This window comes from Thamnophis sirtalis, unplaced genomic scaffold, assembly GCF_051295495.1.
Source record: "Thamnophis sirtalis isolate CommonGarterSnake01/CBP01778 unplaced genomic scaffold, rThaSir2_p1.2 scaffold_5, whole genome shotgun sequence".
Classification (NCBI taxonomy): Eukaryota; Metazoa; Chordata; class Lepidosauria; order Squamata; family Natricidae; genus Thamnophis; species Thamnophis sirtalis.
In genome coordinates, this window is record NW_028261385.1 from 116,417,217 (window position 1) to 116,441,245 (window position 24,029).

Below are 24,029 nucleotides of genomic sequence, written 5' to 3' on the forward strand. Positions count from 1 at the left end.
TCTCAAGAAAAACTGTTATTATTAAAAACACACAGAAAGAGCTTTTAGATTAACTTCTTAAAGTGCATTGACAAAATCAGATTAATTACAGTCAATAAAAATCAAGTTTTTAAAACTAGTATTAGTAAGTGATTCGAATGTACTTGTCTTAGGATGTCCATAATAATGTGATCCAGTCCTAATGACTTTCATACCAATCTGTTTAGACCAGTGGTAGTCAACCTTTTTCTACCTACCGCCCACTAATGGATCTTTCTTGATGGAAAAATTTCCTTACCGCCCACCAGTTTTTGCGCAAGTGCGGAATATTTTTTAGAAAGGAGGGTGTTTTTTAAAAAAAGAAATGTATGTACATTTATCTTTTTATTTCTACTTTATGCATGTTTATAATGTTTTTAACTTTATAAAGTTTAATTAGAAAACAATAAAGTAAATTGAAATTAGCCTTACTAGTGATTAATGAGATCTTTGAGGCTGATACGAGACTAAATATTTGATATCTGGTTTGATTTTCATAAGGAACAAACGAAGGTCTCCTCTTTTGGTGATATTCAGATGATTTCTCTGTTTGCTCATAATATGATTAACAGCACTAAAGCCTGATTCTACAAGTTATGTGGTAGGGAAAGGTATCAATAAATTGAACATCATTTTCCACATATTTGGATATAACGCAGGCATTTTTTTATTTTGCCAGAATTTTGCCACTGCCAAAATTACACTTACTCTCTTCATCATATTTAAGTTCTAATAGTTCTTCTTGGCAAGTTATATCAACCCCAGCAACATTTGCTGTAAAAGGATTTATCATCCAGTCATGCACCTTTAAGTTTAAAATATCTTGAAATCGTTTTTCCATATCCAATTTGAGTTCGTTGAGGTGGCTGCTGAACCTTTCAATATCCCCCAGAGTTACATCATTGTTTATAGAGGACAATTCAGGAAACTGATGAAATTCTCTCTTTAAAATATTATGACGGAGAAGATCAAGCTTTTCGATAAATAATGACACAATATTTTTACAACTTATAAGAGTTATATTGGCTCCTTGAAGCTGCAAATTAATTTCATTAAATCTCTTGAAAATGTCTGCCAAATAAAAGGCATCATTCTTTACGGTTTTTAACTGTTCATAGAGACCAGCCTCATTATCACTTTCAAAAAACTGTAGGACACTATCAAATAATGCAACAAAATGAGACAAGCATGTATCCTTTGAGAGCCATTGAACTTCTGTGTGTAAAAGTAACCTAATAAACTGCTCGTTATTGTCCTGGCACAGCTGTCGAAACATTCTATCACACTTGGCATAATATCAACATAACAGAATAACAGTTCAATCTCCTGTACAAGGAGGAGACCCTGTACCATTCTGGACAAATGGCTGTCCAAACCTCCAGTGATGGAGTACCTACATACAACTTCTAAAACCAAGCAGTTTCACAGGGTAATTGCTTTCACTGTCAGGAAATTTCACTTTAGTTCCAGGTTGGTTCTCTTCTTAATTAATTTTCATCCATTGCTTCTTGTTCTGTCTTCTGGTGCTTTAGTAAATAGGTTAATCCCCTATTCTTTGTGGCAGCCCCTAAAATATTGGAACACTGCTATCATGTCATCCATTTTTCTTCTTTTCAGTAGACTACACATACACAATTCCTGCAACCATTCTTCATATGTTTTAGCCTCTAGCTCCCTAATCATCTTTGCTGCTCTTCTCTGCACTCTTTCCAGACTCTCAACATTTTTTTATATTTAGAGTGACCAAAACTGGATGCAATATTCCAAGTGTGGTCTTACCAAGGCATTATAAAGCTGTACTAACACTTCCCATGATCTTGAGTCTATCTCTTTGTTAATGCAGCCTACAATTACATTGGCTTTTTTGGTGGCTGCAACACATTATTGGCTCATATTTAAGTGATTGTCCACTAGAACTCCAAGATCCCTCTTACAGTTGCTGCTATTGAGCCATGTGCCACCTATTCTATACCTGTGCATTTGGTTTTTCTTGTATAAATGTAAAACCTTGCTTTTCTCACCATTTTGTTAGATAGGGCCAAGTATTCAAGTCTGTTCCTTCTGGATCTTAAGCCAATGATTATTGTTATTATATTTCATTTCTCTCTCCATGTTTCCCAATCTATTTCTTGTGTTCTAACACAGTATTTGGGATGGCAGAACCATTATCAAATAAAAATTAAAATATTTATAACAATGTTTCCCACAATAATGTGAAGTTAAGCTGCTCATAACAAACCTTTTTGAACAACTATTATTCTGCTTTTTGAGCAAGATAATAAAAGGGAGAACAAAAAATTAATTCACATTGCTTGGGATATACAGGAATAGTTGTTGAGTTCATTTGTGAATTTCCAGTGGGCATTTATGCCAATTTCTAAAGTATTAGTGATTTTAAATGTTAGTAGGAATGTTTTATAGACACTAATATCTGTTAAGCTGCTCAGATTTGCTTTCAATTGCTATGTGGATGGCAAATAAATTTGATAAATTCATTAAATAAATAATGGGCACAAATCTTTTAAGTAAACTGTAAGATTTACATGTCTTTAAAGAACATTATGCTGTAGTTTTTGTCTAATTTGAGCTGTAGTTTATATTCCATTTAAAATTGTTTCAGCCTTCTGTTTCTCATACTTGACTATAAATAAAAAGGTTGAGTTGGTTACACTGAAAAAAAGCAACAAAAATAATAAGTAGCATAAGGGTGGATGAAATGAAAAATGCATTTAGCTCCAAAGATGAAAAAGTCAATTTCATTCCCAGTTTTTTAAATCCCTTCACCAACTGTTCCTGATCCAAATATCTGTGGATATTCTCGATCATCCAGGTCATAACTGTCTCGAAGGTGCTTTTTTCTTCTTCTTCAAAAGGCAACTGGATTTTTTTTCCCTTTGAGGAATAAGACAAAAATGTTTCACTTTTTATCCAAGAAGCTTCATCAGTTCTGATGGCAGGGGGGAAGAATAGGTACTGACATCCATACGTTGCTGATTGTTCTCATAGTCTTAGCCTAGCCATCCTTTTGAATTTAGTAAGCAGGCAACCATCTGCTCTAGGGTATAAATATTGTAATAGACAGAATATGAGGAGATATTGGATGGCTTAGTGTGGTTTGATTATGTGATACAATCTTTTCAACCAGTTATCTCCTTCAGGGCAGAAGGACACCCTGGCAGAATGTGTTTTCAATAAATCCATAAAGGGGTTACTTTAAAATATTTAATGTTTTAATGTGGCTCTGCTAGATGATTGTCTATAGAATCTAGAGTGTGTTGTTGGCAGCTTAGAATATGAAGAACCTCTGTCCATCATAGCAATTAGCAAAAGGGAGGGAGGGAGGGAGGGCCAGTGCTCTGGTGGGAATTTGCATCATCGGGCTAGGGGTTTGAAATTGGAAACCACCAAAGATATCTTTGCTTTTTTTTGCCACACTTCTATTTCCATTTTCAGGACTTTGTATTTTTTATTCTCCAGTTCTTTCTTATTATTATCAAACAATTTAAAGGAGGTAATAAGATATTCAGTAAGATTTTAATAAACTGAGTCAATCAGCAGAAAGTAGCAACATGAATTTCAACAGGGGCAAACACAAAAGACTTACATTTGAAATGAAAAAATCAAAGGCATTATGGGATGAGGAAACTGTATTATGTGTGGAAAGATTTGGGTGTTCTGATGGGTCATAAGCAGAACGTGAGACTATAGTATGTATCATATTTTTCAGAGTATAAGATGCACCTTTTTCCCTCAAAAAAGAGGGAAAATCTGGGTGCATCTTATACACTGAATACAGCAATTTGTGCCTCCCAAAACTCCACACCCTTCACCAAAATGGCCATGCATAGCCTATAGGATGCTTCCAGAGTACTTCTGGGGGCTGGGGAGGGCAGAAATGAGTGAAAAACAGGTCACATTTTGCTCCTGCAGCCCCCAGGAGCACTCTATAAGCCTCCTAAAGGCCTATGCATGCCCTTTTTTTGGACAAAAAAATGGGCCCGTTTTCGGGAGGTCTGTAGAGTGCAAAAACTTTAAAAAAATATTTCCACTTCAAAATCTTGGTGCATCTTATACTCCAGTGCGTCTTATACTCCAAAAAATACCTGCAATTAAAAAAGCAAAGCAAAACATACAGTGTAGTCTTGAGCTGTATCAATTGGAGTATGGTGACAAAAACAAGAGAATTTTTTCTCTCTCTATTGTGTGTTGATCAGATGACATAAGGGTGTTTGGAATTCAGTTTGGGGTACCACATTATAGTAAGTATAGTGACAAATTAGACAATGTCTGGAAGATAACAACCAAGATAAGGAGCCTGGGAAAAAATGAGGAATGACTGAAGGCTTTGAGTTTGTTTATTCTGAATGAAAGAATACTGTGTGGAGATGGCTGTTTTCAGAGCAATCATGTATGATAGACTGATTAAGTACAATTCCATGAAAGCAGCAATGGGTTGAAATTGAAGAAAAAGGAGTTCAATGGACATGAAAAAAGTCTCCTAATGGTAAGAGCCATTCAACATTGGAACAAATTTATCAGAAGGTAGTCGACTTTTTTAAAATTAATGCTTAAGTTTCTCTTAGTTAATTGATTGATTGATTGATTAAATAAATAAATAAATAAATAAATAGTTAAGAAGATCTTTAGGTGGGAAGTTGTATTTTACAGTGTTACATCAGTCTAGTCTAGTGTGAACAACAAAAACAATTGTGTAAATTTTTTCAATGTCATTGGCTTATCCATTATATGACAGAACATGTGATAGGAGGCTGCCATAAAGCATCTAATGATGAAGTGTGAGTAATATATATTCAGATTAGAAAGGTATTTCTGGAAGAATATGTCAAAGGTTTGTTTCATCTCTGATCAGATTTTGTAAAAACCTAATATATTCAAGTTCAATATGTAAGATAAGGATAAATCACAAGACTTAAGCAGTTTAATTTTCTTGATCATGTAGATATAAAATTGTTAGAAAGAGTCAGAAAAACCCAAGCACTCTTAAAATGAATCAATTGAAGTGAATAATTGAAGTAAATGAGCCATTTAGAGACCTGTGTGAAAGCCTGCTATATTTCTAACTTTAATATAGGATTAGAAGTACATAGAGGCACACCAAATAAACCCCTTAAGAATTTAGACTGAATTATTTCAAGAGGGGCGTCAGAGCAATATTTCTAGGCCAGGGATTTATAAATTAAATAATTTATAACATTTGTATTGTGTATCCTAATTGATGTCTCTGGTTGGCGCCTGGCACTCGGCGGCGTCGGAGTCTCTTGATCGGATTGCGCCACTACGGCCCCTCCGGGTCAGTGGATCCCGGAGGCCCCCTTGGTTTACCGAGGAGCTCCGGGAGAAGAAACGCCGGAGGAGATGCCTAGAGCACCAGTGGAGGTCCGATAAGTCCGAGGCGAACCGAGCACTTCTAACCACCTGCACCAGGGACTACGTCCGAGCATTAAGAACTGCCAAAAGATCATACATTTCTGCCTTGGTTGCGTCCGCCGAGTCACGCCCAGCCGCCCTGTTTAGGATAACCCGCTCCCTCCTTAACAGGAGGGATGCGGGAGACCCCTTGCAGGGTAGGGCTGAGGACTATGCTCAATTCTTGGCGGACAAAATAGCTCGGTTTCGGTCGGACTTGGACTCCACCGCAGTAGATCCAGCCGAGACACAGGAGGACCGCTTGGCAAATCATCTCTGGGTTGAGTTCCAGGATGTTGCCTCTGGGGATGTGGACAAGGCCATTCGAGCTGTAAGTGCCTCCACCTGTATTCTGGACCCGTGTCCCTCCTGGCTGGTTGCCAACAGCAGGGAGGTGACACATGGCTGGATCCAGGCGGTCGTGACCGCCTCCCTTCGGGAGGGGCACTTCCTCGCCGTACTTAAAACGGCGGTGGTGAGACCCCTCCTGAAGAAACCATCCTTGGATCCAGCCATTTTAAACAACTTTCGTCCTGTCTCCAACCTCCCCTTTATCGGGAAGGTTGTTGAGAAGGTGGTGGCCTTCCAGCTTCAACGGGCCTTGGAGGAAGCTAGTTATCTTGACCCCTTCCAGTCCGGCTTCAGACCTGGTTACAGCACAGAAACCGCTTTGGTCGCATTGACCGATGATCTCTGGAGGGCCAGAGATGGAGGCTATGCATCCATCCTGGTTCTCCTTGACCTCTCAGCGGCTTTCGATACCATCGACCATGGTATCCTTCTGCGACGACTGCGGGAGGTGGGAGTGGGAGGCACTGTTTTACAGTGGTTCTCCTCCTACCTCTCGGACAGGTCGCAGTCGGTGTTGGTTGGGGGGCAGAGATCGTCCCTGAGGCCCCTAACATGTGGGGTGCCACAGGGTTCGGTCTTATCCCCCCTACTATTTAACATTTACATGAAACCGCTGGGCGAGATCATTCGGAGGCACGGGATAAAATACCACCAATATGCGGACGATACGCAACTGTATCTGTCCGCCCCGTGCCAACTCAATGAAGCGGTGGACGTGATGAACCAGGGTCTAGAGGCCGTTAGGAACTGGATGAGCGCTAACAAACTGGTACTCAACCCGGACAAGACCGAGTGGCTGTTGTGCTTCCCTCCCAATAATTTGGCTAATGTACCAACACTTAGGCTGGGGGGTCAAATTTTACACCCCTCAGATAGGGTCCGCAACTTAGGAGTCCTCCTGGACCCACAGCTGACTTTTGACCACCAGCTGTCAGCTGTGACCAGGGGGGCATTTGCCCAGGTTCGCCTGGTCTGCCAGTTGCGGCCCTACCTAGACCGGGAGGCTCTCACAACAGTCACTCGAGCCCTTGTGATCTCTAGGCTGGAATACTGCAATGGGCTCTACATGGGGTTGCCCTTGAAGTGCATCCGGCGACTACAGTTAGTCCAGAATGCAGCCGCGCGAGTGATAGTGGGCGCACCGCGGTTCGCCCACGTTACACCTGTCCTCCGCGAGCTGCACTGGCTACCTGTTGGTCTCCGGGTGCGCTTCAGGGTACTGATGACCACCTTTAAAGCACTCCATGGTAGTGGATCTGGGTACTTGAGAGACCGCCTCCTGCCGATTACCTCCCTTCGACCAATTCGATCGCACAGACTGGGCCTCCTCCGAATCCCATCTGCCAGTCAATGCCGACTGGCGACCACACGGAGGAGAGCCTTTTCTGTTGCAGCTCCGACCCTGTGGAACGATCTCCCCGCTGAGATCCGTACCCTCACCACCGTCCAGACCTTCCACGCAGCCCTCAAGATCTGGCTCTCCCAGCAGGCCTGGGGATAGGTTTCTAATTCACCCGCCCGAGTGTTTGATTGTTGAACGAAAGTTGTGTTTTACTATTTTTTTTCTTTGTTCACATTTTTTTTTGTTTTTGATGTTGCACTTCCCTCCCTTGTGATTGTAAGCCGCCCTGAGTCCCCTCAGGGAAAAGGGCGGCCTATAAATTTTAATAAATTCAAATTCAATTCAAATGTCAGGATGAAATTGCAGCTGTTTTATTTTTAAAATCTTTCCTGGATATTGATGCTGAAGAGGAAATCCTGTGATATTTAAATTATTTGATCTGAAGTTTAAAGGAATAATACAACATTTCTAGATAAAACACGTATTTTTTTAGTGTGGTTGATGTCAAGTTCATTGTTATTACAGTTCGTTATTCCTACTATGCAGTGTTCAAGACTCTTAAAGGTTCTCCCCATAAGTACTGTGCTAGGAATGTACAAAAAATGGCCATGTGTTCTGCCTAAAGGAGAATTTCTACTGGCTAGCATAGGGCTTGCATCTATGAGCATTTGAAGAACAGAACATAAAGGGTGGGGGTCACTTACATACTTTTTTCATCTCTTTATCAATGGATACATGGGCAGCAAGAACAGAAAATCTACATGGAATTATTCTAAAAGAACATTGATAAAGGCAAGTAGTCAATTGATTGAGGTGGCAAGGGCAAACAGTTTCCCCTATAATTGTTTCTGGTTACTATTTCCCAATATAGGGAAAAAGAAATGCACCTTTGGTTAGACAACACTTGGAAAGTCTAGGCTTGATCTCATTTCCCTAAAGAAAGCCAGCTTGCTCCAATCCTATGATAATACCATGTATCAATCAATCCACCAGTTTTAGATGGAGATTTCTAGAATAGAGCTTGTTTATGATGCCTATCAGACTAATTGGGCAAAGATTAGATTTTTTAAGTATCTTTTTTAAAAATCAGAATTATTATATAAATTTAGAACAGACATTTGAAATATGCTTCCCATCAGTGGTGGGATTCAAATTTTTTACTACCAGTTCTGTGGGTGTGGCTAGGGGGGGTCATGTGGCTGATTGGGCATGGCCAACTTGACATCACTCACACCCACACCCACTTAGTCACATGACACCCCCCCCACCAAGCCACGGCCACAGAACCCGGTAGGAAAAAAATTAATTTCCACCTATCTACATATTTTCTGCCCAGGGCTGGCCTAATCTGTTAAAGGCCTCCTCCTCCTGCATGCTACCCTGCTCTCCCTTCGCCAGTTCTCTTTCCCCTCCTTCAGAGGCTTCCCTTCCTTCCCCTCCCTAGCCCCGCTTCCTCCCCCACAACTGCTTCTTTCTTTGGGCTTACCTTCTGAGGTGGCTGGTCTGGACTCCGGAAGGAAAGCTGTGCCAGAGGGAGTTGCTTGGGCATGTCCAAACAGGGAGGCTTCTCGCAGTCGCACTGAAAAAGAGAGCTTGCCTTCCGGAGTCTGGACCAGCCGCCATGGGAGAAAGGTAAGCCCAAAGAAAGAGGTGGTCATGGGGGAGGAAGTGGGGCTAGGTCCAGGGCCTCCGAAGGAGGGGAAATGGGGAAAATGTGCGACTGGCGAAGGGAGAGTGGGTAGTGAATGGGTGGCTGCTCCGGAGCAAGGCCAGAGCTGGGGAATGGTGCATCCCCTGATCCAGCCAAGTTGGGTAGTGGCTCCAGGGCCTCAGGAAATGGTGCATCCCTGGGGCCCCAGGCCCTGACCCAAAGTGAAGGGCAAGCGGGTGGCATGCTTACTTACCTTTGGTGAGCTGAGCAGAGCAGGTGAGGTGCGGAGGCAACTGGTGAGGCGAGTAGCTGGGCCATGTGGTGAAGTGAAGGCAACATATATAGGGCTGGGAATGCGTGGGGCTAGTGTCAAGCAGGCGGGCAGGGCGAGTGAGTGTCGGCAAACCAGGCCAAATTTCCCCTAACGGTTCACCCGAACCGATGCGAACCGGCTGAATACCGTCTCGGCTTTCCATGCATGCAAAATTGGGATTTACCAGTTGATGTTGGACTGTAATAGTTCAGTTAAAATTAGATCTTTCCCAATGAGTCTACCATTTTTAAGCTATGAGATAAATTTGGAGATTTCAGATAGTCAAATTTGCTGATTCAAATTTTAGCCAGACCATTCTGTATGCTCAGAGGACATAAATTGCAAATCAGTACCTATTGTATTTGAGGATCAGTTGCTACAAATGGAATTTCCAAGTCTATTGTGACAAATCTTCTGTTTAAATCCCATTTGAATACAGTTTTCCTTTGGCGAAACAGGTTGATGCAGAATAGGAATGGAGCATTGTGTTCTCCCCATGATCTCTTAACCTCTTATCTCTTAGCAATAAACCCACTCCTTCTTTTCCCCATTTCTGACTAGTAACAAAGCCAACCCCCCTTTTATTGCTGTTAGATTTCTTGCAGTTAGTTTTAAGTCTTAGTTCAGTAAAAGAAAAAAAACACGTATGCATTCATATAAGTTTCCTAAATTTCTTCTCATTTTTTTCCTTCCAACTGGAATGGGATATGATTGTTCTTTCAGTATTTAGAGGACAGAATAGTGGATAGTTGTGAAAGCTATTTGACTTCTCCTTACTATTTTAAAATCTTGCCCTTGCGGAACAATGTTTTGCTATTACTGGTAGTAGACCAGACTGGTAATGCTTCTTCAGATATATCCTCAGACTGTTAGAACTACTGTATAATGCCCTACCTTCTCCTCTGTGCTCATGGTTTTGTAGAGTAAGTTAGATTGCTTAGGTGGGGATTGAGTTGCTTCCTGTTTCTGATAAAATAAGGGGACATCAGTATATAACTGGAAGGCTTATATACCGTAGGTGTCTCTGCTTCCTTCTTTGCCTTCTTGTGTTAGAGTATTATAAACTTTCCTCTCTCTGGGGACTGGTGCAGCTTTCAAAAACATCCTCCCCTTTCATTATCAACCCTTCTCAATAGTAATAAAGGGTCTTGTGGAGGGTCTTTTGGAGCCATGAAGCTTTTCTTATGGAGGTTTCTTGCTAAAGATGACAGTCTTGAAACCTGTATTAGTAGTAACAAGTCCATCAGCCATGCTATACCTGGTCTTTTTACCTACCTCTGAAAAAAACAGAGATCTTGCATTAGCTGATTTATGTCCTTAACTTCCAACAATGCCCATTTAATTTGAGGGAAATCACAAGAGGCAGAGTCAGTCACAACTCTGACCCTAATGCCTCTGCCTCCTTTCATTCTAGGGACAGCAATACTACACATCATGAGGGCAGAAAAAGAAATACAAGGTAAGAAAGAAAATAATGGAATGTGGATAAAAATTAACCTAACAGTTTGACCGAAGTGGGTCTTCCTCTAGTTTAGGAGGAGAACATATGAATTAAATGATTGTATTGGGACAATGTGGGTCCTGTAACATTTTGTAAGCTAATATATAGAAAAAAAGACAAATGAAGACAAGACACAGTGATTTAGATAGAAAACAAAAGTTTTCTATTGAAATAATAAATAAAATAAAATTAATTGTAATTGAAGGCATACAAGCAGTATTAATTGGGAATGAATCTGAGTTTGTTTTTTAAAATGGAGACATATGTTGGAAAGGGAATGGACAGATAAAAAAGTACTATCTAATGCAGGAGTCCCCAACCCCCGTCCGTGAACCAGCACCAGTCTGTGGTATGCCAGAAAGCGGGCTACACATACAAGTGAAGGCCTATTCACAGAATGCAGGCAGCGCACAAAACTATGCCTCCTCCAGTCTGTGGAAAAACCCTTTCCCCAGAGAAACTTCCCAAAAGATTGTGGGGTGCTGATCTAAAAGGAAAGCATAAGTGATGAAAGATTAATGTTAGGTCAAATGAAGTTGTAGCAATACAGTGAACAGCCTCATCTTTACCTCTTTCATCTGTGGGCAGCTGATTTATCGCATCCTATTAGTTGAATCAAACATCTTCTCTTTTCATTTTGTTGTTTATGTAAACAACAGCATTTTTAAAAAAATGTATGGCTGCTATGGTCATATCAGCACTTGTAGGATGTGAGGAGCTCTGGTGGCACCATAACTAGAATGCAGCATTGCAGGCAAATTCTGCCCTTAGCCAGGAGTTTGATCGGGACCAGCTCAAGGTTGACTCAGCCTTCCAGCCTTCCAAACTTGGTAAAATGAGGACCCAAATTGTTGGAGACAATATGCTAACATTATAAAACACCCAGAGAGTGTTCTAAAGCACTATGGAGCAGTATCTAAGTAAGTGCTATTGCTATTAGAGCATATTTTGTGATTTGATCTGCATTTAGGAGAGTGAATTGGATGTCAGTCTCCCTAAATCACATAGGTCCATTTGTGGACTTGCTTTCTCAAAATAAAGCTTTAGATTTTCTATGTCATATTTAAGTATTAAAATAGCTATGTATAAAGCCATGAGACCTTATTCATCAACCGCCTGTGAGTAGCAGCCATGCCCAGACAAATTTATTTTTGTTTAATTTATTATTGTTTCATAACTTGCATATAATTTCACATACAATGGGATCATGCATGGTTTACATAGCTTCATTATTCTTTCACTATTTATTTTTGGAACTATTTGTCTGCTGTATACTTTCTTGATTCTAGATAGATTACAATCATAAAAACATAGTAATATAAACTAAAAACAACCAGTACTACGCAAAACTTTCCTACTATCAACCTAATCGGTATTTTGTTGATCAGAGGTTTTGAGGAAAAGTGTAATTTTAAAGCTATTTCTTAAAAAGAGGAGGCCATCATGATCTTTTGGGGGAGGACAAGCTTTTTCAGATTGGGAGGGCTGCTACCAAGTAGTTACTTTTTGAGCTCCTTCCCGTCTAGCTGTAAGAGGGAAACTTAAAGAGCTCCTTCCTGGCTAACAAATATTGGATGGGCACAATTAGTATAGAATAGGTGACCCTGAAGATAAGAAAAACTGGAGCTATGGGATACGTTGCATAGATAATGATCAATCTCTTGAATTGGATCCAGAAGCTCAACAGCAGCCAGTACAGTTCCAGCAACATAACTGCTGCTAAATTGTTTTCCAATGGGCAGTAAATAGCAGCTACATTATCCAACAGCTATAGAGGACTTAAGGGCAATCTGAAGGAGAGCAAATTGCTGTTGTCTAACCAGGACATGACAAGGCTGCTAATCATGGTTGTCAGTGCCTCCCTGTTCTAGTAATTACACAACTGGTGGACCACCAAAGCTGGTGAAAGACTTCCCTTGCAAAGTCTTCTACCTGCTACTCTAACAAGAAGGGTGAATCCAGGATAATGTGCAAGTTGTATACCTGTTCTTACAGGAAAATACAACTCATCAAGAACTGTAGATGGAAGAGCCGAGGTGGCGCAGTGGTTAGGGTGCAGTATTGCAGGCCACTTCAGCTGACTGTTATCTGCAGTTCAGCGGTTCTAATCTCACCGGCTCAAGGTTGACTCAGCCTTCCATCCTTCCAAGGTGGGTGAAATGAAGACCCAGACTGTGGGGGCAATATGCTGACTCTGTAAATCGCTTAGAGAGGGCTGAAAGCCCTATGAAGTGGTATATAAGTCTAACTGCTATTGCTATTGGTATTGCTAATACTTTTACTATTGCTGCATTGTTTTAACTCTGCTACTTTTAAGCAACTTTTAAGATTCCATGCTTATCCCACAATAAGCCATTTCGTATCTAAATAAAATATTTTTAAGATAACCTTTCTAAGCTATTAACTTTCTCATTTAGACAGAATTCTAAGTATTTATTCTTACAGGAGTATAATATTTTAATTTATTTTTAATTTATTAATTTTATATGCTGCCCCTCTCATTGCTAAGGAGACTCTGGGCCTTATGTTGCCTCCCCATGTGTGGTTATTTGTGCTAACTTTAATATATTTCTTTAATTGTATTGATATTTTACATTGATAAATACATTAAATGCAAACACTTTATCAAAAATGTATGAAAATATTATGTTTAAGTGAATCAGTGTCATTTTTTCAAGTACCCAGTCTAGTCTATCTCCCTGGGTAAAATTCCCCTATCTAAGTACTAACCATGGTCTGTTGATTCAAGCTCAGTTAATTTATGACTGAATAAATAAAGAGCTAATGAAATAGGGAGCCATAAATGTATGAAGTCTAGGATAGTTCATACTACCTGCTTTGTAATTAGAGGATAAATAAATAACAGATAAATAACAGATTAACAGAGTTGGAAGGGACCTTGTAGGTCATCTAGTCCAACCCCCCATGCAACAGGAGATCCTGCACATTTCACACACACACACACACACACACACACACACACACACACACACACACACACATATATATATATATATATATATATATACACACACATACATACATACATACATACATACATATATATACATACATACATACACATATATACATACACACACACACACACAATACATACATACATACATATAATTTTTAATTTTCAAAACAGACACAACACAAAGAATCCTCCTTCTTTACATACTGCAGAAAGTGTATCTCTCTCTCATGTAATTTCTATTCCCACCTTCTGTTTCCTTAATCAGCTTATCTTTAATTGTCAGTGGTGTTTTCAACGATGTTGCTAACAAAATTTCTCTCTTTAAATCCATAAATTCTTTTATTTTTTCTTCTTCTGCATCTTGCCATCTGGGTAGAGTTCCCTTCCATTTAATTCCTCTTTCTGTATTCCAATCTTTCCATTTCCAGACACAAACCAATCACCATAGATATCAGCAGATTTAATTTCTTTGTAATCATTTTTCTCTTCGGTTTTTAGGACTCTAACATCCACTTTTTCCACTTGATAAACATCTCCAACTTCTTCATCATATTTTACTGTTAGATGCTCTAGATTTTCCAACTTCTTCTCCATCCTCTCAAATGTGTTTGATAATTTCTGAATTTCTAACAGTATCTTTTGCAAACTTAAAGTTTCTTTCTGCTGTTGACATTGTGCTATTATCTCCAGCTGACAAACACGGCTGCTCTGGTTTGGAAGGTTTTTACAAGATTAAGCATAAATTCACAATAAGGTCTTATTTTCACTTTTCTCTGATTAAAGATATACTTCAAAAGAACATCTGTATGCTTTTCTTCGTATCATTCTCTATAGACAAAACAGTGAGACCTTGAAGTGCCAAGCCATAATAATCAGTGAGGAAAGTAAAAGTGTTTTGTTTCCAATACACAAACCTCCAGCCTCTAAGTAGCAGTGCCATCTTTCCCTCTGTAGTTACAATGTTCTTTGTTACTTTTTGTATCTTTTTTATTCCAAGTTAAAAAAAGTCAAATTCTTAAATGAAATAGAGAAGAAAAGGGGAAAAACACATGCAGTAATGAAGAAGGAGAATTTTAGCCCATAAGTTGCAAAAAATAATAAAAAAGAAGAAGAAAACTTAATCCATTCGGTTTAAAAGGCTTGCATAAATTCCATCCATGAAAATAACATTTAAAAAGTAAATAACCCACTGTCCAAAACCATTCAAAGCTCAATTCCGCCGCTTATTTCTTCTGTTCTCAAATTTAAATTAACTTTAAGTTTTTTATAGGCAGTCTCTTTTAAAATGGTAAAAATTCCTCACCAGCTGGAAACACTTTCTCTTTCTGTCCCGACTTCATCAGCCTGGTGGCTGGACTTTTTGTCGTTGGCTTGAAGAACTTCTCTTGGATTGATCAGGGACTTTGCGATGTCCCTGAGATCAGCAAGATGTATTCTTCCTGTTAAACCGTCTCTGCGGGACGGTTAGGTCCAATTGGACCACCCAGCAGCAAAAGTTTCGGCTGCAGTCTCGGAGCATCAAGACCGCATGTCCGTATCGTCGTGATGTTGGCTCCTCCTCCAGACCCTACACATTTCTGAGAGATGGCAGTCCAGTCTCTTCTTGAAAGGTTCCAGTGATGAAAGCTTCTGAACTGATACTACAACCTCTGAAGGCAAGGATAGAAAGTGATCAAGGTGTACAGTATCTTCCCATTTCACCACAGTCAGACAGATTGATCTTTACTCACTTTTATCATGGTCAGAGAGTTACTGTGAGGATTTAAAGGGAAAAGATACATACCCAACCAATTGGGTTTTTAAATAAGTAAATAATATAAAGTAAAATAAAAATACCTTGCTTTAAGTTGCTTAAAAACAGACCGGGATTTTAAGTTAAAAAACATACATTCATCTGGGATAATTCCAATTATCAGTAAGTATTAGAATGTAATTTATGTGAACATAAACATTCGTATGAAACACAGTGCTGTATAATATATATTGTAACATATATTTAAATATTCATGCTGATAATACCAAATATTATTTACTAAAACATACTAAAATTATTCTGTTTTATCTTTCAGGAAAAAGTCATCTGCACCAGTATAGAAGCCTGAACAACTATTTCATGATGAACATAGATGATGAAGAAAATATGAGTAAGGTGTACTCAGTATGGTTTCTGCAGAGTACTTCTGTTAAATTCCCTTTCATAGAGAGAAAATCTCCTTTCAGGTTTTTAATGAAATGAGGATTTTTTCTATTTTTTGTTGCATGCAGTAAGATACAGTGTCAGCATTTAAGCACAAGGAGCAGTCTCTGAAGTGTACATTAGTACCACTGAATATGTGGTCTATTTCCTTCACTTAAAGATTTAGTTGCTTTGGTTTGAATGAATATAAAGAATGCATATTCACTGATAATTAGGTCCCCTTGAATTTGGTAAATTAGTTAATCTTAGCTTATTTATTCATTCATTCATTCATTCATTCATTCATTCATTCATTCATTCATTCATTTATATAGTTAGTTAGTTAGTTAGTTAGTTAGTTAGTTAGTTAGTTAGTTAGTTAGTTAGTTATATTTCATATTTCTAGACCAGGGGGCATGATGTCTCAACAGTTAAAGACACTGAGCTTGTCAGCTGGAAAGCTGAATGCCATACAATGGGGTGAGCTCCTGATCCTCCCCCAGCTCTTACCCACCTAGCAGTTTGAAAGCATGCAAATGTGATAACATTAATAGGTATCACTTTGATGGGAAGGTGATGGTATTCCATGTGCCTTTAGCGTATAGCCATGTTAGCTGCATGACCACAGAAAATGTCTATGGACAATGCTGACTCCCTCAGCCAAAAAATAGAGAAGAGCATCACGTCCTAGAGTTGGACACAACTGGACAAGGGAAACTTATACTTTTACCTATTTCTAGACCTCCCATCTCCCTCGAGGAAGGGCTCTATTAACTACTAAAGAACATTCGTATTGAACTCTTTGAGTTTATAAGTAGGCATGCATTCAATTATGCTCTTATTCTTGATCAAATTATATGCATAACTATGTTTTTGTTTATTTTTTAAACTTTGTTATACCTGGTTTTCTGTTTCTTCTAGTTTTTAAAACCAGTTTTACCCCTTCTAGACAAGCATAAGATATTGAATATAAAAAGTTGTAGATCATCATTTATTTCTGTGAAACTAGCAACATTTTTGTTAAACTACTACGTTCAAAGTCATCTGATTATCATACAATATTTATGATAATCATAATTATATTTTATTTATATAATCATCATAATACAATTATTATGTTCTTACAATTTAAAAAAAATATTTCAGCCATTTTTATCAAGATTTCACAAAGCTTGCTATAGAAGCTATGATTACTGTAGTCTTTTGTTGTTCAGGGCTTTAGCTAGCATTTTTCTTTCTGCAGAGATGTGAAATAACTGCAGAGATGTATAGTATCCCTGTTCCCATATTTAATTTATGTACATCTGAGAAAAAAATAAAATATTTTGAGAAACATTTCTTACAAGAAGATTCTTTAATACATTTGAAATGCCAATATCACTTATTTGGGTTCTGTGTTACAAAGGAAACCCTGTCTCACCTACTAATTTTTATTACAGAGATCTAGGTAGCTTGCAGTAAGCCAACAGCAACTAGATGTGGGGTCAACATCTGCAAAGAGGTGAACTTGGTCTTCGGATCTAAACCCTACTCCTTTTATGCATATGTATATTCTAGATTAGATGAGCTTTGCCTTCCAGAATCTTCTCTGCTTCTAGAAAAAGATATGAGGCTCTAGATTTTATTTCCTGTCTCAGTAAGGAGCAGATTCTCCCAAGTTCTGAGACAAAACCCGTTTAGACTATAGGGCTGAATGGGAGTGAACAGAATGATCCTATTAGATCCTCTACTAATCTGGGTTGTGCATGCCATATAAAGGGAACTTTCAGTTTTATGCTATATCATTAAAAATAGAACTTTCCTTGAGGTAACTAAAATAGCTCTCCACATCCTATCCATTGCATGCAAAATTTAATGTATATTTTTCATTTTTATTTTAAAAAGTGAGTTTTCTGAGTACTCTTTGTTTGTGTGTCATGAGTTTTGTATTTTATTTTTGACATGCCAAAAGAAATATTAAATATATTTATTTTAGATTATAGTATTAAATAATATATTTTAACTGATTGCTATTGTTCTGTAAATATGACTTTGTCCTTCATTTGACAAAAGCTGCAAAATCAGAGGATTTATAAAGAGAGATCTCTTATTACCAGGGAGAGAATCATATATATTTTCTGCAAAATCAATAGGCTCATGATACCACTAGGTTTTCCATTTTTTATATTTGTGTATGTGCATCTTGGTTTAAACGTTAACACTGAATTACTTTTGTTCACTTATATATCAGTAGATTTTTCTATGTTATAGCATAATGGTAAACTATATTTGTGGGTTTAAACTTACCTGTTAAAATTGCATGTATGAAAACGTCTCATTCAATATTGAGAGAAGGGGGTTGCAAATAAATACTGAAAAGGAAAAAAGACTTTTGTAGGCTAAATAAGATTTATATTTTAACACAATTTCCTTTTTTAAACTTTAAAATAGCTATTGCTATTTTACAATTACAATTTACAAAAACCTATTGCTGTTTGTACAATTAATTTCTATAATGATGTTGTTGCTACTATTGTCCACTTTGGTAAGAAATTATACTAGAAGAGCAGGTTCTTATTTAGTTAAATTTTCTAATCATATTTTAATTTCATATTTTAATGTTTATTGTGACTTACAGCAATATGAATTGGCCTCTTCTGCCGGATTGTTCTCGGATTCCTGCCCTGTATTAAATGAAAAAGACCTTAAATATTGGGCTGTTATAGAAATGCTGAAATATTAATTAATCTCTCTCTTGTTTATTTTAAAGGGCCTATGGACATGCATATTTATCTTAATACAAAACAAATTCAAAAATATTTTCTAACAACTCAAAAGGTTGATGGTAAAAACATTCCTTTGGTCCAGTGATAATCAAATTCACATATTTGACAGTCCAGCTTGAAACAATCTGAAACTTTCAAACTATTTGATTGAAATTTTTATTGGGACAAAAATGTTCTAAACATGTACAATCTCCAAATTATATCATATGAATATAAATGTGCTTTATCTCAATACGATCTGTCAGATTGTCCCTTGAGGTAAAATATCGGATATAGTGAAACATATTACAAAGGAAATTGTTTTTAGAAACGCAAAACTTTATTTTATTTTCCTTTATTGTAAAAGTATTATTTCTTGCTTTTTAACTTCTATGTTTTACCAATCTCTTTCTCTCCAACTTCTTCTAATTTTTTGTTCTTTTGAGCACCGAAAGGAGTAACCTATCAAGCTTTTGTTGGAGGATGTTATAAATGAAAATTTAATAGCCATTCCATCAGCTTTGTCAACTAGGTGAAGTGGTGTGTGCATGTTTTAATTACTAGGTTTAAAACAAATTTAAATATGTTATCCAGGAGATCAAATGTTTGCATGTGTAGCAGGCATTTAAAAATTTTAAATCTTTAGAATATTTTTCTCCAGCAAAACCCAATATCACTTTTCACTGGATTCCTTGCAGGAATTAGGTACATCGAATTAAAAATGTGGTGTCTTATTTTTTTTTTTTTTAAAAAAGCAATGAATTACTGGGTTACAATTAAGGCTTTGGCATTTAATACAGTATCTTGTTTTAACAAAAGAATAATAACATAGAAAAAATATATTTAAAAATCATGGAAGATTACGGTCTGCATTACTATATATACTGTAAGTATAAAATTCACATCATTTTTGCAGTACTGTAGTGTGTATCGTAAGGTTTGTAGCTTGAAGATAATTGTTGGCAATCCTTTGCAGCATTTAAAGACTACTTAACTCAAGATTATGTTTTAAACTATTTATTTAATAGAGGTATATCCAACTTGACAGATTAAATCCTCAAAATAGGTCATTGCGGTCTTTTTGTTTGTTTGCTCAATATCACAGAGCAACTAGTGACAGATAACTCTGCGATAAGAGAGAGGACACTTGAGCAGCAGGAAGTGCCCTAATTTTTCTTCATTGGGACTCATTTTCGGAATTAAAAGGAGCCTTCCTTCTTTGCCCTCACCTGCCTACAAATGGCGAGGTTACCAGAGCTGGTAGAGCTATGTGTGAGCTTAACTCATGACAATAGCCCTAGAAAGCGTCAAGAAGCCAAAATCTCTATTAGAGAATTGCCGCTAAATAAGCTTTAAAAAGCATGAAAAGGGGGTTGCAGTTGGAGTAGAATATCCTACTCTTCTTAGGAAGCACTCCAGGAAATAAGAGGAAGTGAACTTTCTCCTGTCCAATAATATTTAACTTCCGTTGTTTGTCTAGTGACCTGCCTATATTGTATGCTTTTGACATCTGCCTTTAAATATTAGTCTGTTTTTCTGCTATTTCATGTAATCTTTTTTTATTTTTTATAGAGCCTTTTTAATTTTATCCAATCGTTAACATATATTTCATTAGTATAATTCTAACAACCTAATCCAATCTATATAATGTCATAATATCTTATGATGTCTGTGTTGGAAAGATTGTTCTTTTATACATTGAGTTTGGGGTGATAGCTGAAAAAATGTTTCATACTATGTTAAATCTACACATAATTACCTGTATTAAGTTTATCTAAATTAGATATTCTAGTTAATGTTAATTACTTCATTTCACTCTAAGTCCATTTGTATGTTTTCATGGTATAATCTAGCATTAGCTGATAGTAATGCTAACTCATAGGAAATCTGTTGGGTAATTAAAGCTTTATTTTTTTCATGCCAGATATATTGATTCTGTGACACGCTCTTCTTCTGCCTATGATTTTTCCCCTATAACCCCATAGTCCTATATTCCAGGCATGTGTGCAGTTTTAACATGTTTTGCTCATTATATTTTGTCCTGTAGTGGTAATTTCTGTTTCCATTCTCTTGTACAGAATAGAATGGGGATTATTATGCATATAACTGAATTGTGTTATTTACCCTTTTTCAGTCTGATTATACATCTTTGCCTCTTTAATACCTATAGATCAAATTAAATTGCAATATTTTTCCTTATAATATACAGATTAACAGCAGTTTATAATATTCAGGGATTCTAGGGATTCAAATTGAAAGGAAATAAGTAGAAATAATGGATGTGTTTAAAATAGAGATGGTAAATAAGTATGAATGTGGTCATGTCATAATGACATACATTCATAAACTAATTCATTCTGTCAAATTTGCTCCAAATTTGTTTTTTAAAGCAATCACAAAACCAGGGAATTTTCATTTATGATACTCCCTAACATGCCCATTTTGCATCCATTCTTCCCTAAGAAAGTGTTGATATAAAACTATCCTCTCTGTTTCTATGTCTTTGCCTCTTTCCCTTTCGCCCACCCCATATGTACAGTATGTATGTCTATATATGTTTGTGTGTGTGCGTGTGTGCATCGTAATTTTATCAAGGTAATACATTAGTATTAAAAAATTAAACTGAGAAATATCTACTCATGTCATGAAAGATTGTACTTTGATGGAAATCAAAGTGTGATGTATTTCTTTTATACACTTTATTTAGTTTTATAAGACAGCCAGGATAATATCTTTTCCTCCTTTCAAATTCTTCCTCTTTCTTTCCATGCATTAAGTAAAGTGTGGTTACAGATTGAGTTCTGAAAAAGCTTTTCCTGTACTAGTCTATTTTTTCTATCTTTCCATCCTGCAGTGGCTTTAGGATTCCTGAAGGTCATTTTTTGTGTATGTGTTGTTAAAAGAATCAGAGACTATTATTATCTTCATTTTTCATGGAATGTATCTATCTTCGTTAGAGACTAGTTTCTGTATAGCTCTATTTTCCAGTTTATGCTTTCAGCATACATAATAGATATTGAAGTTTCTAAATAAATACCCAATTAAAAGACTACAGACTAACTCCTGGTAGTTAGTTCTCCAAGCAAGCATAGTTATAGATATCAGAAAAATATATTCCTAATAAAGATGGCTCTTTTTTTAAAAAAAAAAGTGTGTCCTAAATTTTACTTGAAACAGTCATATGCCATGCTTCCCCAAAAATAAGACAGGGTTTATTTACTTTTGACCCCAAGTAAGCACTTGGCTTTATTTTCGGTAAGGTTTTATTATTTTTTGAGGTGCAGGAAGTGGCGAGGTGGTCACCTCATGGCTGCTGCTGTGTTGCAATATTTTTGGGAGGGCTTATTTTAGGGGGAGGGCTTATTTTAGCATACGTGCTCAAAAGCCCAATTGGGCTTATTATCCAGGGAGGTCTTATTTTCGGGAAAACAGGCTATCAGAAGGACCACTCATACATTCAAAGGAGCAAGATGGCAATTTCTGGCTGAATTCTAAAATGCCTTCATTAGTACATTCAGCATTAATATGAAGGAAAACTTAATGGCCAGGTAAATATCCATCTGTGTAGAGGAGCTCATGTATATAAGGCTCCTTAGAGGAATGCTGAAAGTTAAAGTCTGGTATCAGGACTACAATTTGAAGGACTAAATTGTCAGTCATTTTTTTTCCAAAGGAAAAAATTTCTTCTTTGTGATAGAGATGAGCAAATAGCTTGATTCTAGAAAGATTGACTCAACCTTCCATACTTCCGAGGTCGGTAAAATGAGGAGCCAGATTGTTGGCAGCAATATGCTGACTCTGTAAACTGCTTAGAGAGGGCTGCGAAGCACTGTAAAGCGGTATATAAGTCTAAGTGCTATTGCAAGTGGAAGATGTCTGATAGTTTGTTTTCATTTTAGAATTAAGAATATCATTTATAATATATTTTAAAATATACTTTAATATTTTAATAGCTTCTCTGCTTTTAGAATGAGCACAAAATGTTTAAATAATTTGTGTATATGGTTAATCAATGAATAATATTTGAGCACACATCACTTAACCTGTTGCAAAGGTAGATAAAGGAATCTCTAAATTTTACATTTACAAGGTCCTGCAATGAAGGCATTGTAAGTTACTCTTTCTGGGCACCACAGGTTCAGGCAGCACTGATATTAAAGAGAACCGCAACATGGACAACATTCCACCTAAAGATGGGACTGTGCAAGGTGCTGGGGAGGGGAATCAGCTCCCTAATGGTGGAGGCACTAGCAGCAGGAAGCGGCCGTTGGACGAGGGAAGCAATGGCCATTCCAAGTTCCGCCCAAAGAAGAAAAAGAAAACTCCAGGTCCAGTGCTGCCCAAGAATGCCCTGATGCAGCTAAATGAAATCAAGCCTGGCTTACAGTACAAGCTCCTCTCCCAAACTGGACCAGTTCATGCTCCAATTTTTGTGATGGCAGTAGAAGTTAATGGGCAGATGTTTGAAGGGTCTGGCCCCACAAAAAAGAAAGCAAAACTCCATGCGGCTGAGAAAGCTCTGAGGTCCTTTGTGCAATTTCCTAATGCATCAGAAGCTCATCTAGCAATGGGTAGAACTCTTTCGGTAAATACAGACTTTACTTCTGACCAAGCCGATTTCTCAGACACCCTCTTCAATGGGTTTGAAAATCCAGTTCAGTCTGACCATTCCTTTTACTTGGAATCCAATGGAGATGGTTCCTTTACCTCCAGTCCAGATTTCAGCCTCTCATCTGTTGTGGCTAGTAGTTTTATCCAGTCATCTCTCCCTGCCCCATCACCATATGCATCAACCAGTGGGAAGAATCCAGTGATGATACTAAATGAACTTCGACCAGGGTTAAAGTATGAATTTATTTCAGAAAGTGGAGAGAGTCATGCCAAGAATTTTGTAATGGCTGTGTCAGTGGATGGCCAAACGTTTGAAGGTTCTGGACGGAACAAAAAACTGGCAAAGGCTCGGGCAGCTCAGTCAGCTCTCGCATCTTTGTTTAATATGCAGCTGGACCAAACACCATCTCACCAACCTATTCCTAGTGAAGGCCTCCAGTTACACTTGCCACAGGTGAGAAAAACAGTACAGGGTATTCATGATGCAAATGTTTACAGTGCTGGGATTGTTTTCATTGTAATTCCAATTAAACATATCTGGAAAGCTATAACATTCTTGTATACTACTAATATATTTCTGCCAGGTCTCTTAATTATATTTGTGTTTAATGCTGAGGAAAAGTTATGATTTTTAATTCCTGAGAATATCTTATATTGCTAAGAAAATAGGCATAGTAATCCTGAGCCTTAGGTATGATTTGATAAATTCTATTTTTGTGCAAAATGAAACATGTTTAAGATAGGGTGGAACTACTATTATAATATTGTTTTGTCAATATGAACAAACATCATACCAATGTTGCTTGCCAGAAAGCCATGGTAATTTGAATAACTTAATAATGCCTTGCTAAAATCAACTGGTAAAGCACGTAACTGCTTCTAGATAGGCAAGACTTGAGATGACTCATCTAATGA

At 37.5% G+C, this 24,029-nt stretch overlaps 2 protein-coding genes across 3 annotated transcripts in view; one reads left to right on the forward strand and one right to left on the reverse strand.

The window, feature by feature from the left end:
* The window catches only part of LOC106548528 (adenosine deaminase RNA specific B1), a 62,033-nt gene that overhangs the window by 18,652 nt on the left and 19,352 nt on the right, over window positions 1–24,029 (forward strand). Inside the window, exons 2-4 of one of the 2 annotated variants that reach the window (XM_087716705.1) lie at window positions 10,517–10,561; window positions 15,653–15,727; window positions 22,640–23,568. In XM_087716705.1, the coding sequence (XP_087572831.1) occupies window positions 10,537–10,561; window positions 15,653–15,727; window positions 22,640–23,568 (1,029 nt within the window). In that variant the 5' untranslated portion in view covers window positions 10,517–10,536. The remainder of the gene's footprint in view (window positions 1–10,516; window positions 10,562–15,652; window positions 15,728–22,639; window positions 23,569–24,029) is intronic. The other variant, XM_087716707.1, reaches the window with a different exon arrangement.
* LOC148045609 (zinc finger BED domain-containing protein 5-like) lies at window positions 457–1,294 on the reverse strand. Its single transcript, XM_087717042.1, has 2 exons — window positions 727–1,294; window positions 457–605 (listed from the first exon to the last, which is right to left on the reverse strand). The coding sequence occupies exons 1-2, from the start codon at window positions 1,292–1,294 to the stop codon at window positions 457–459; spliced, it is 717 nt and encodes a 238-aa protein (XP_087573168.1).

What these genes read in the sequence shown, in the direction of transcription:
- LOC148045609 (XM_087717042.1), bottom strand. Translation starts at nt 1,294, where the DNA reads ATGTTTCGACAGCTGTGCCAGGACAATAACGAGCAGTTTATTAGGTTA. An exon ending in ACTTAAATATGATGAAGAGA is followed by an intron (nt 606 to 726) that starts GTAAGTGTAATT and finishes CATAACTTGTAG; the next exon opens with AATCAGGCTTTAGTGCTGTT.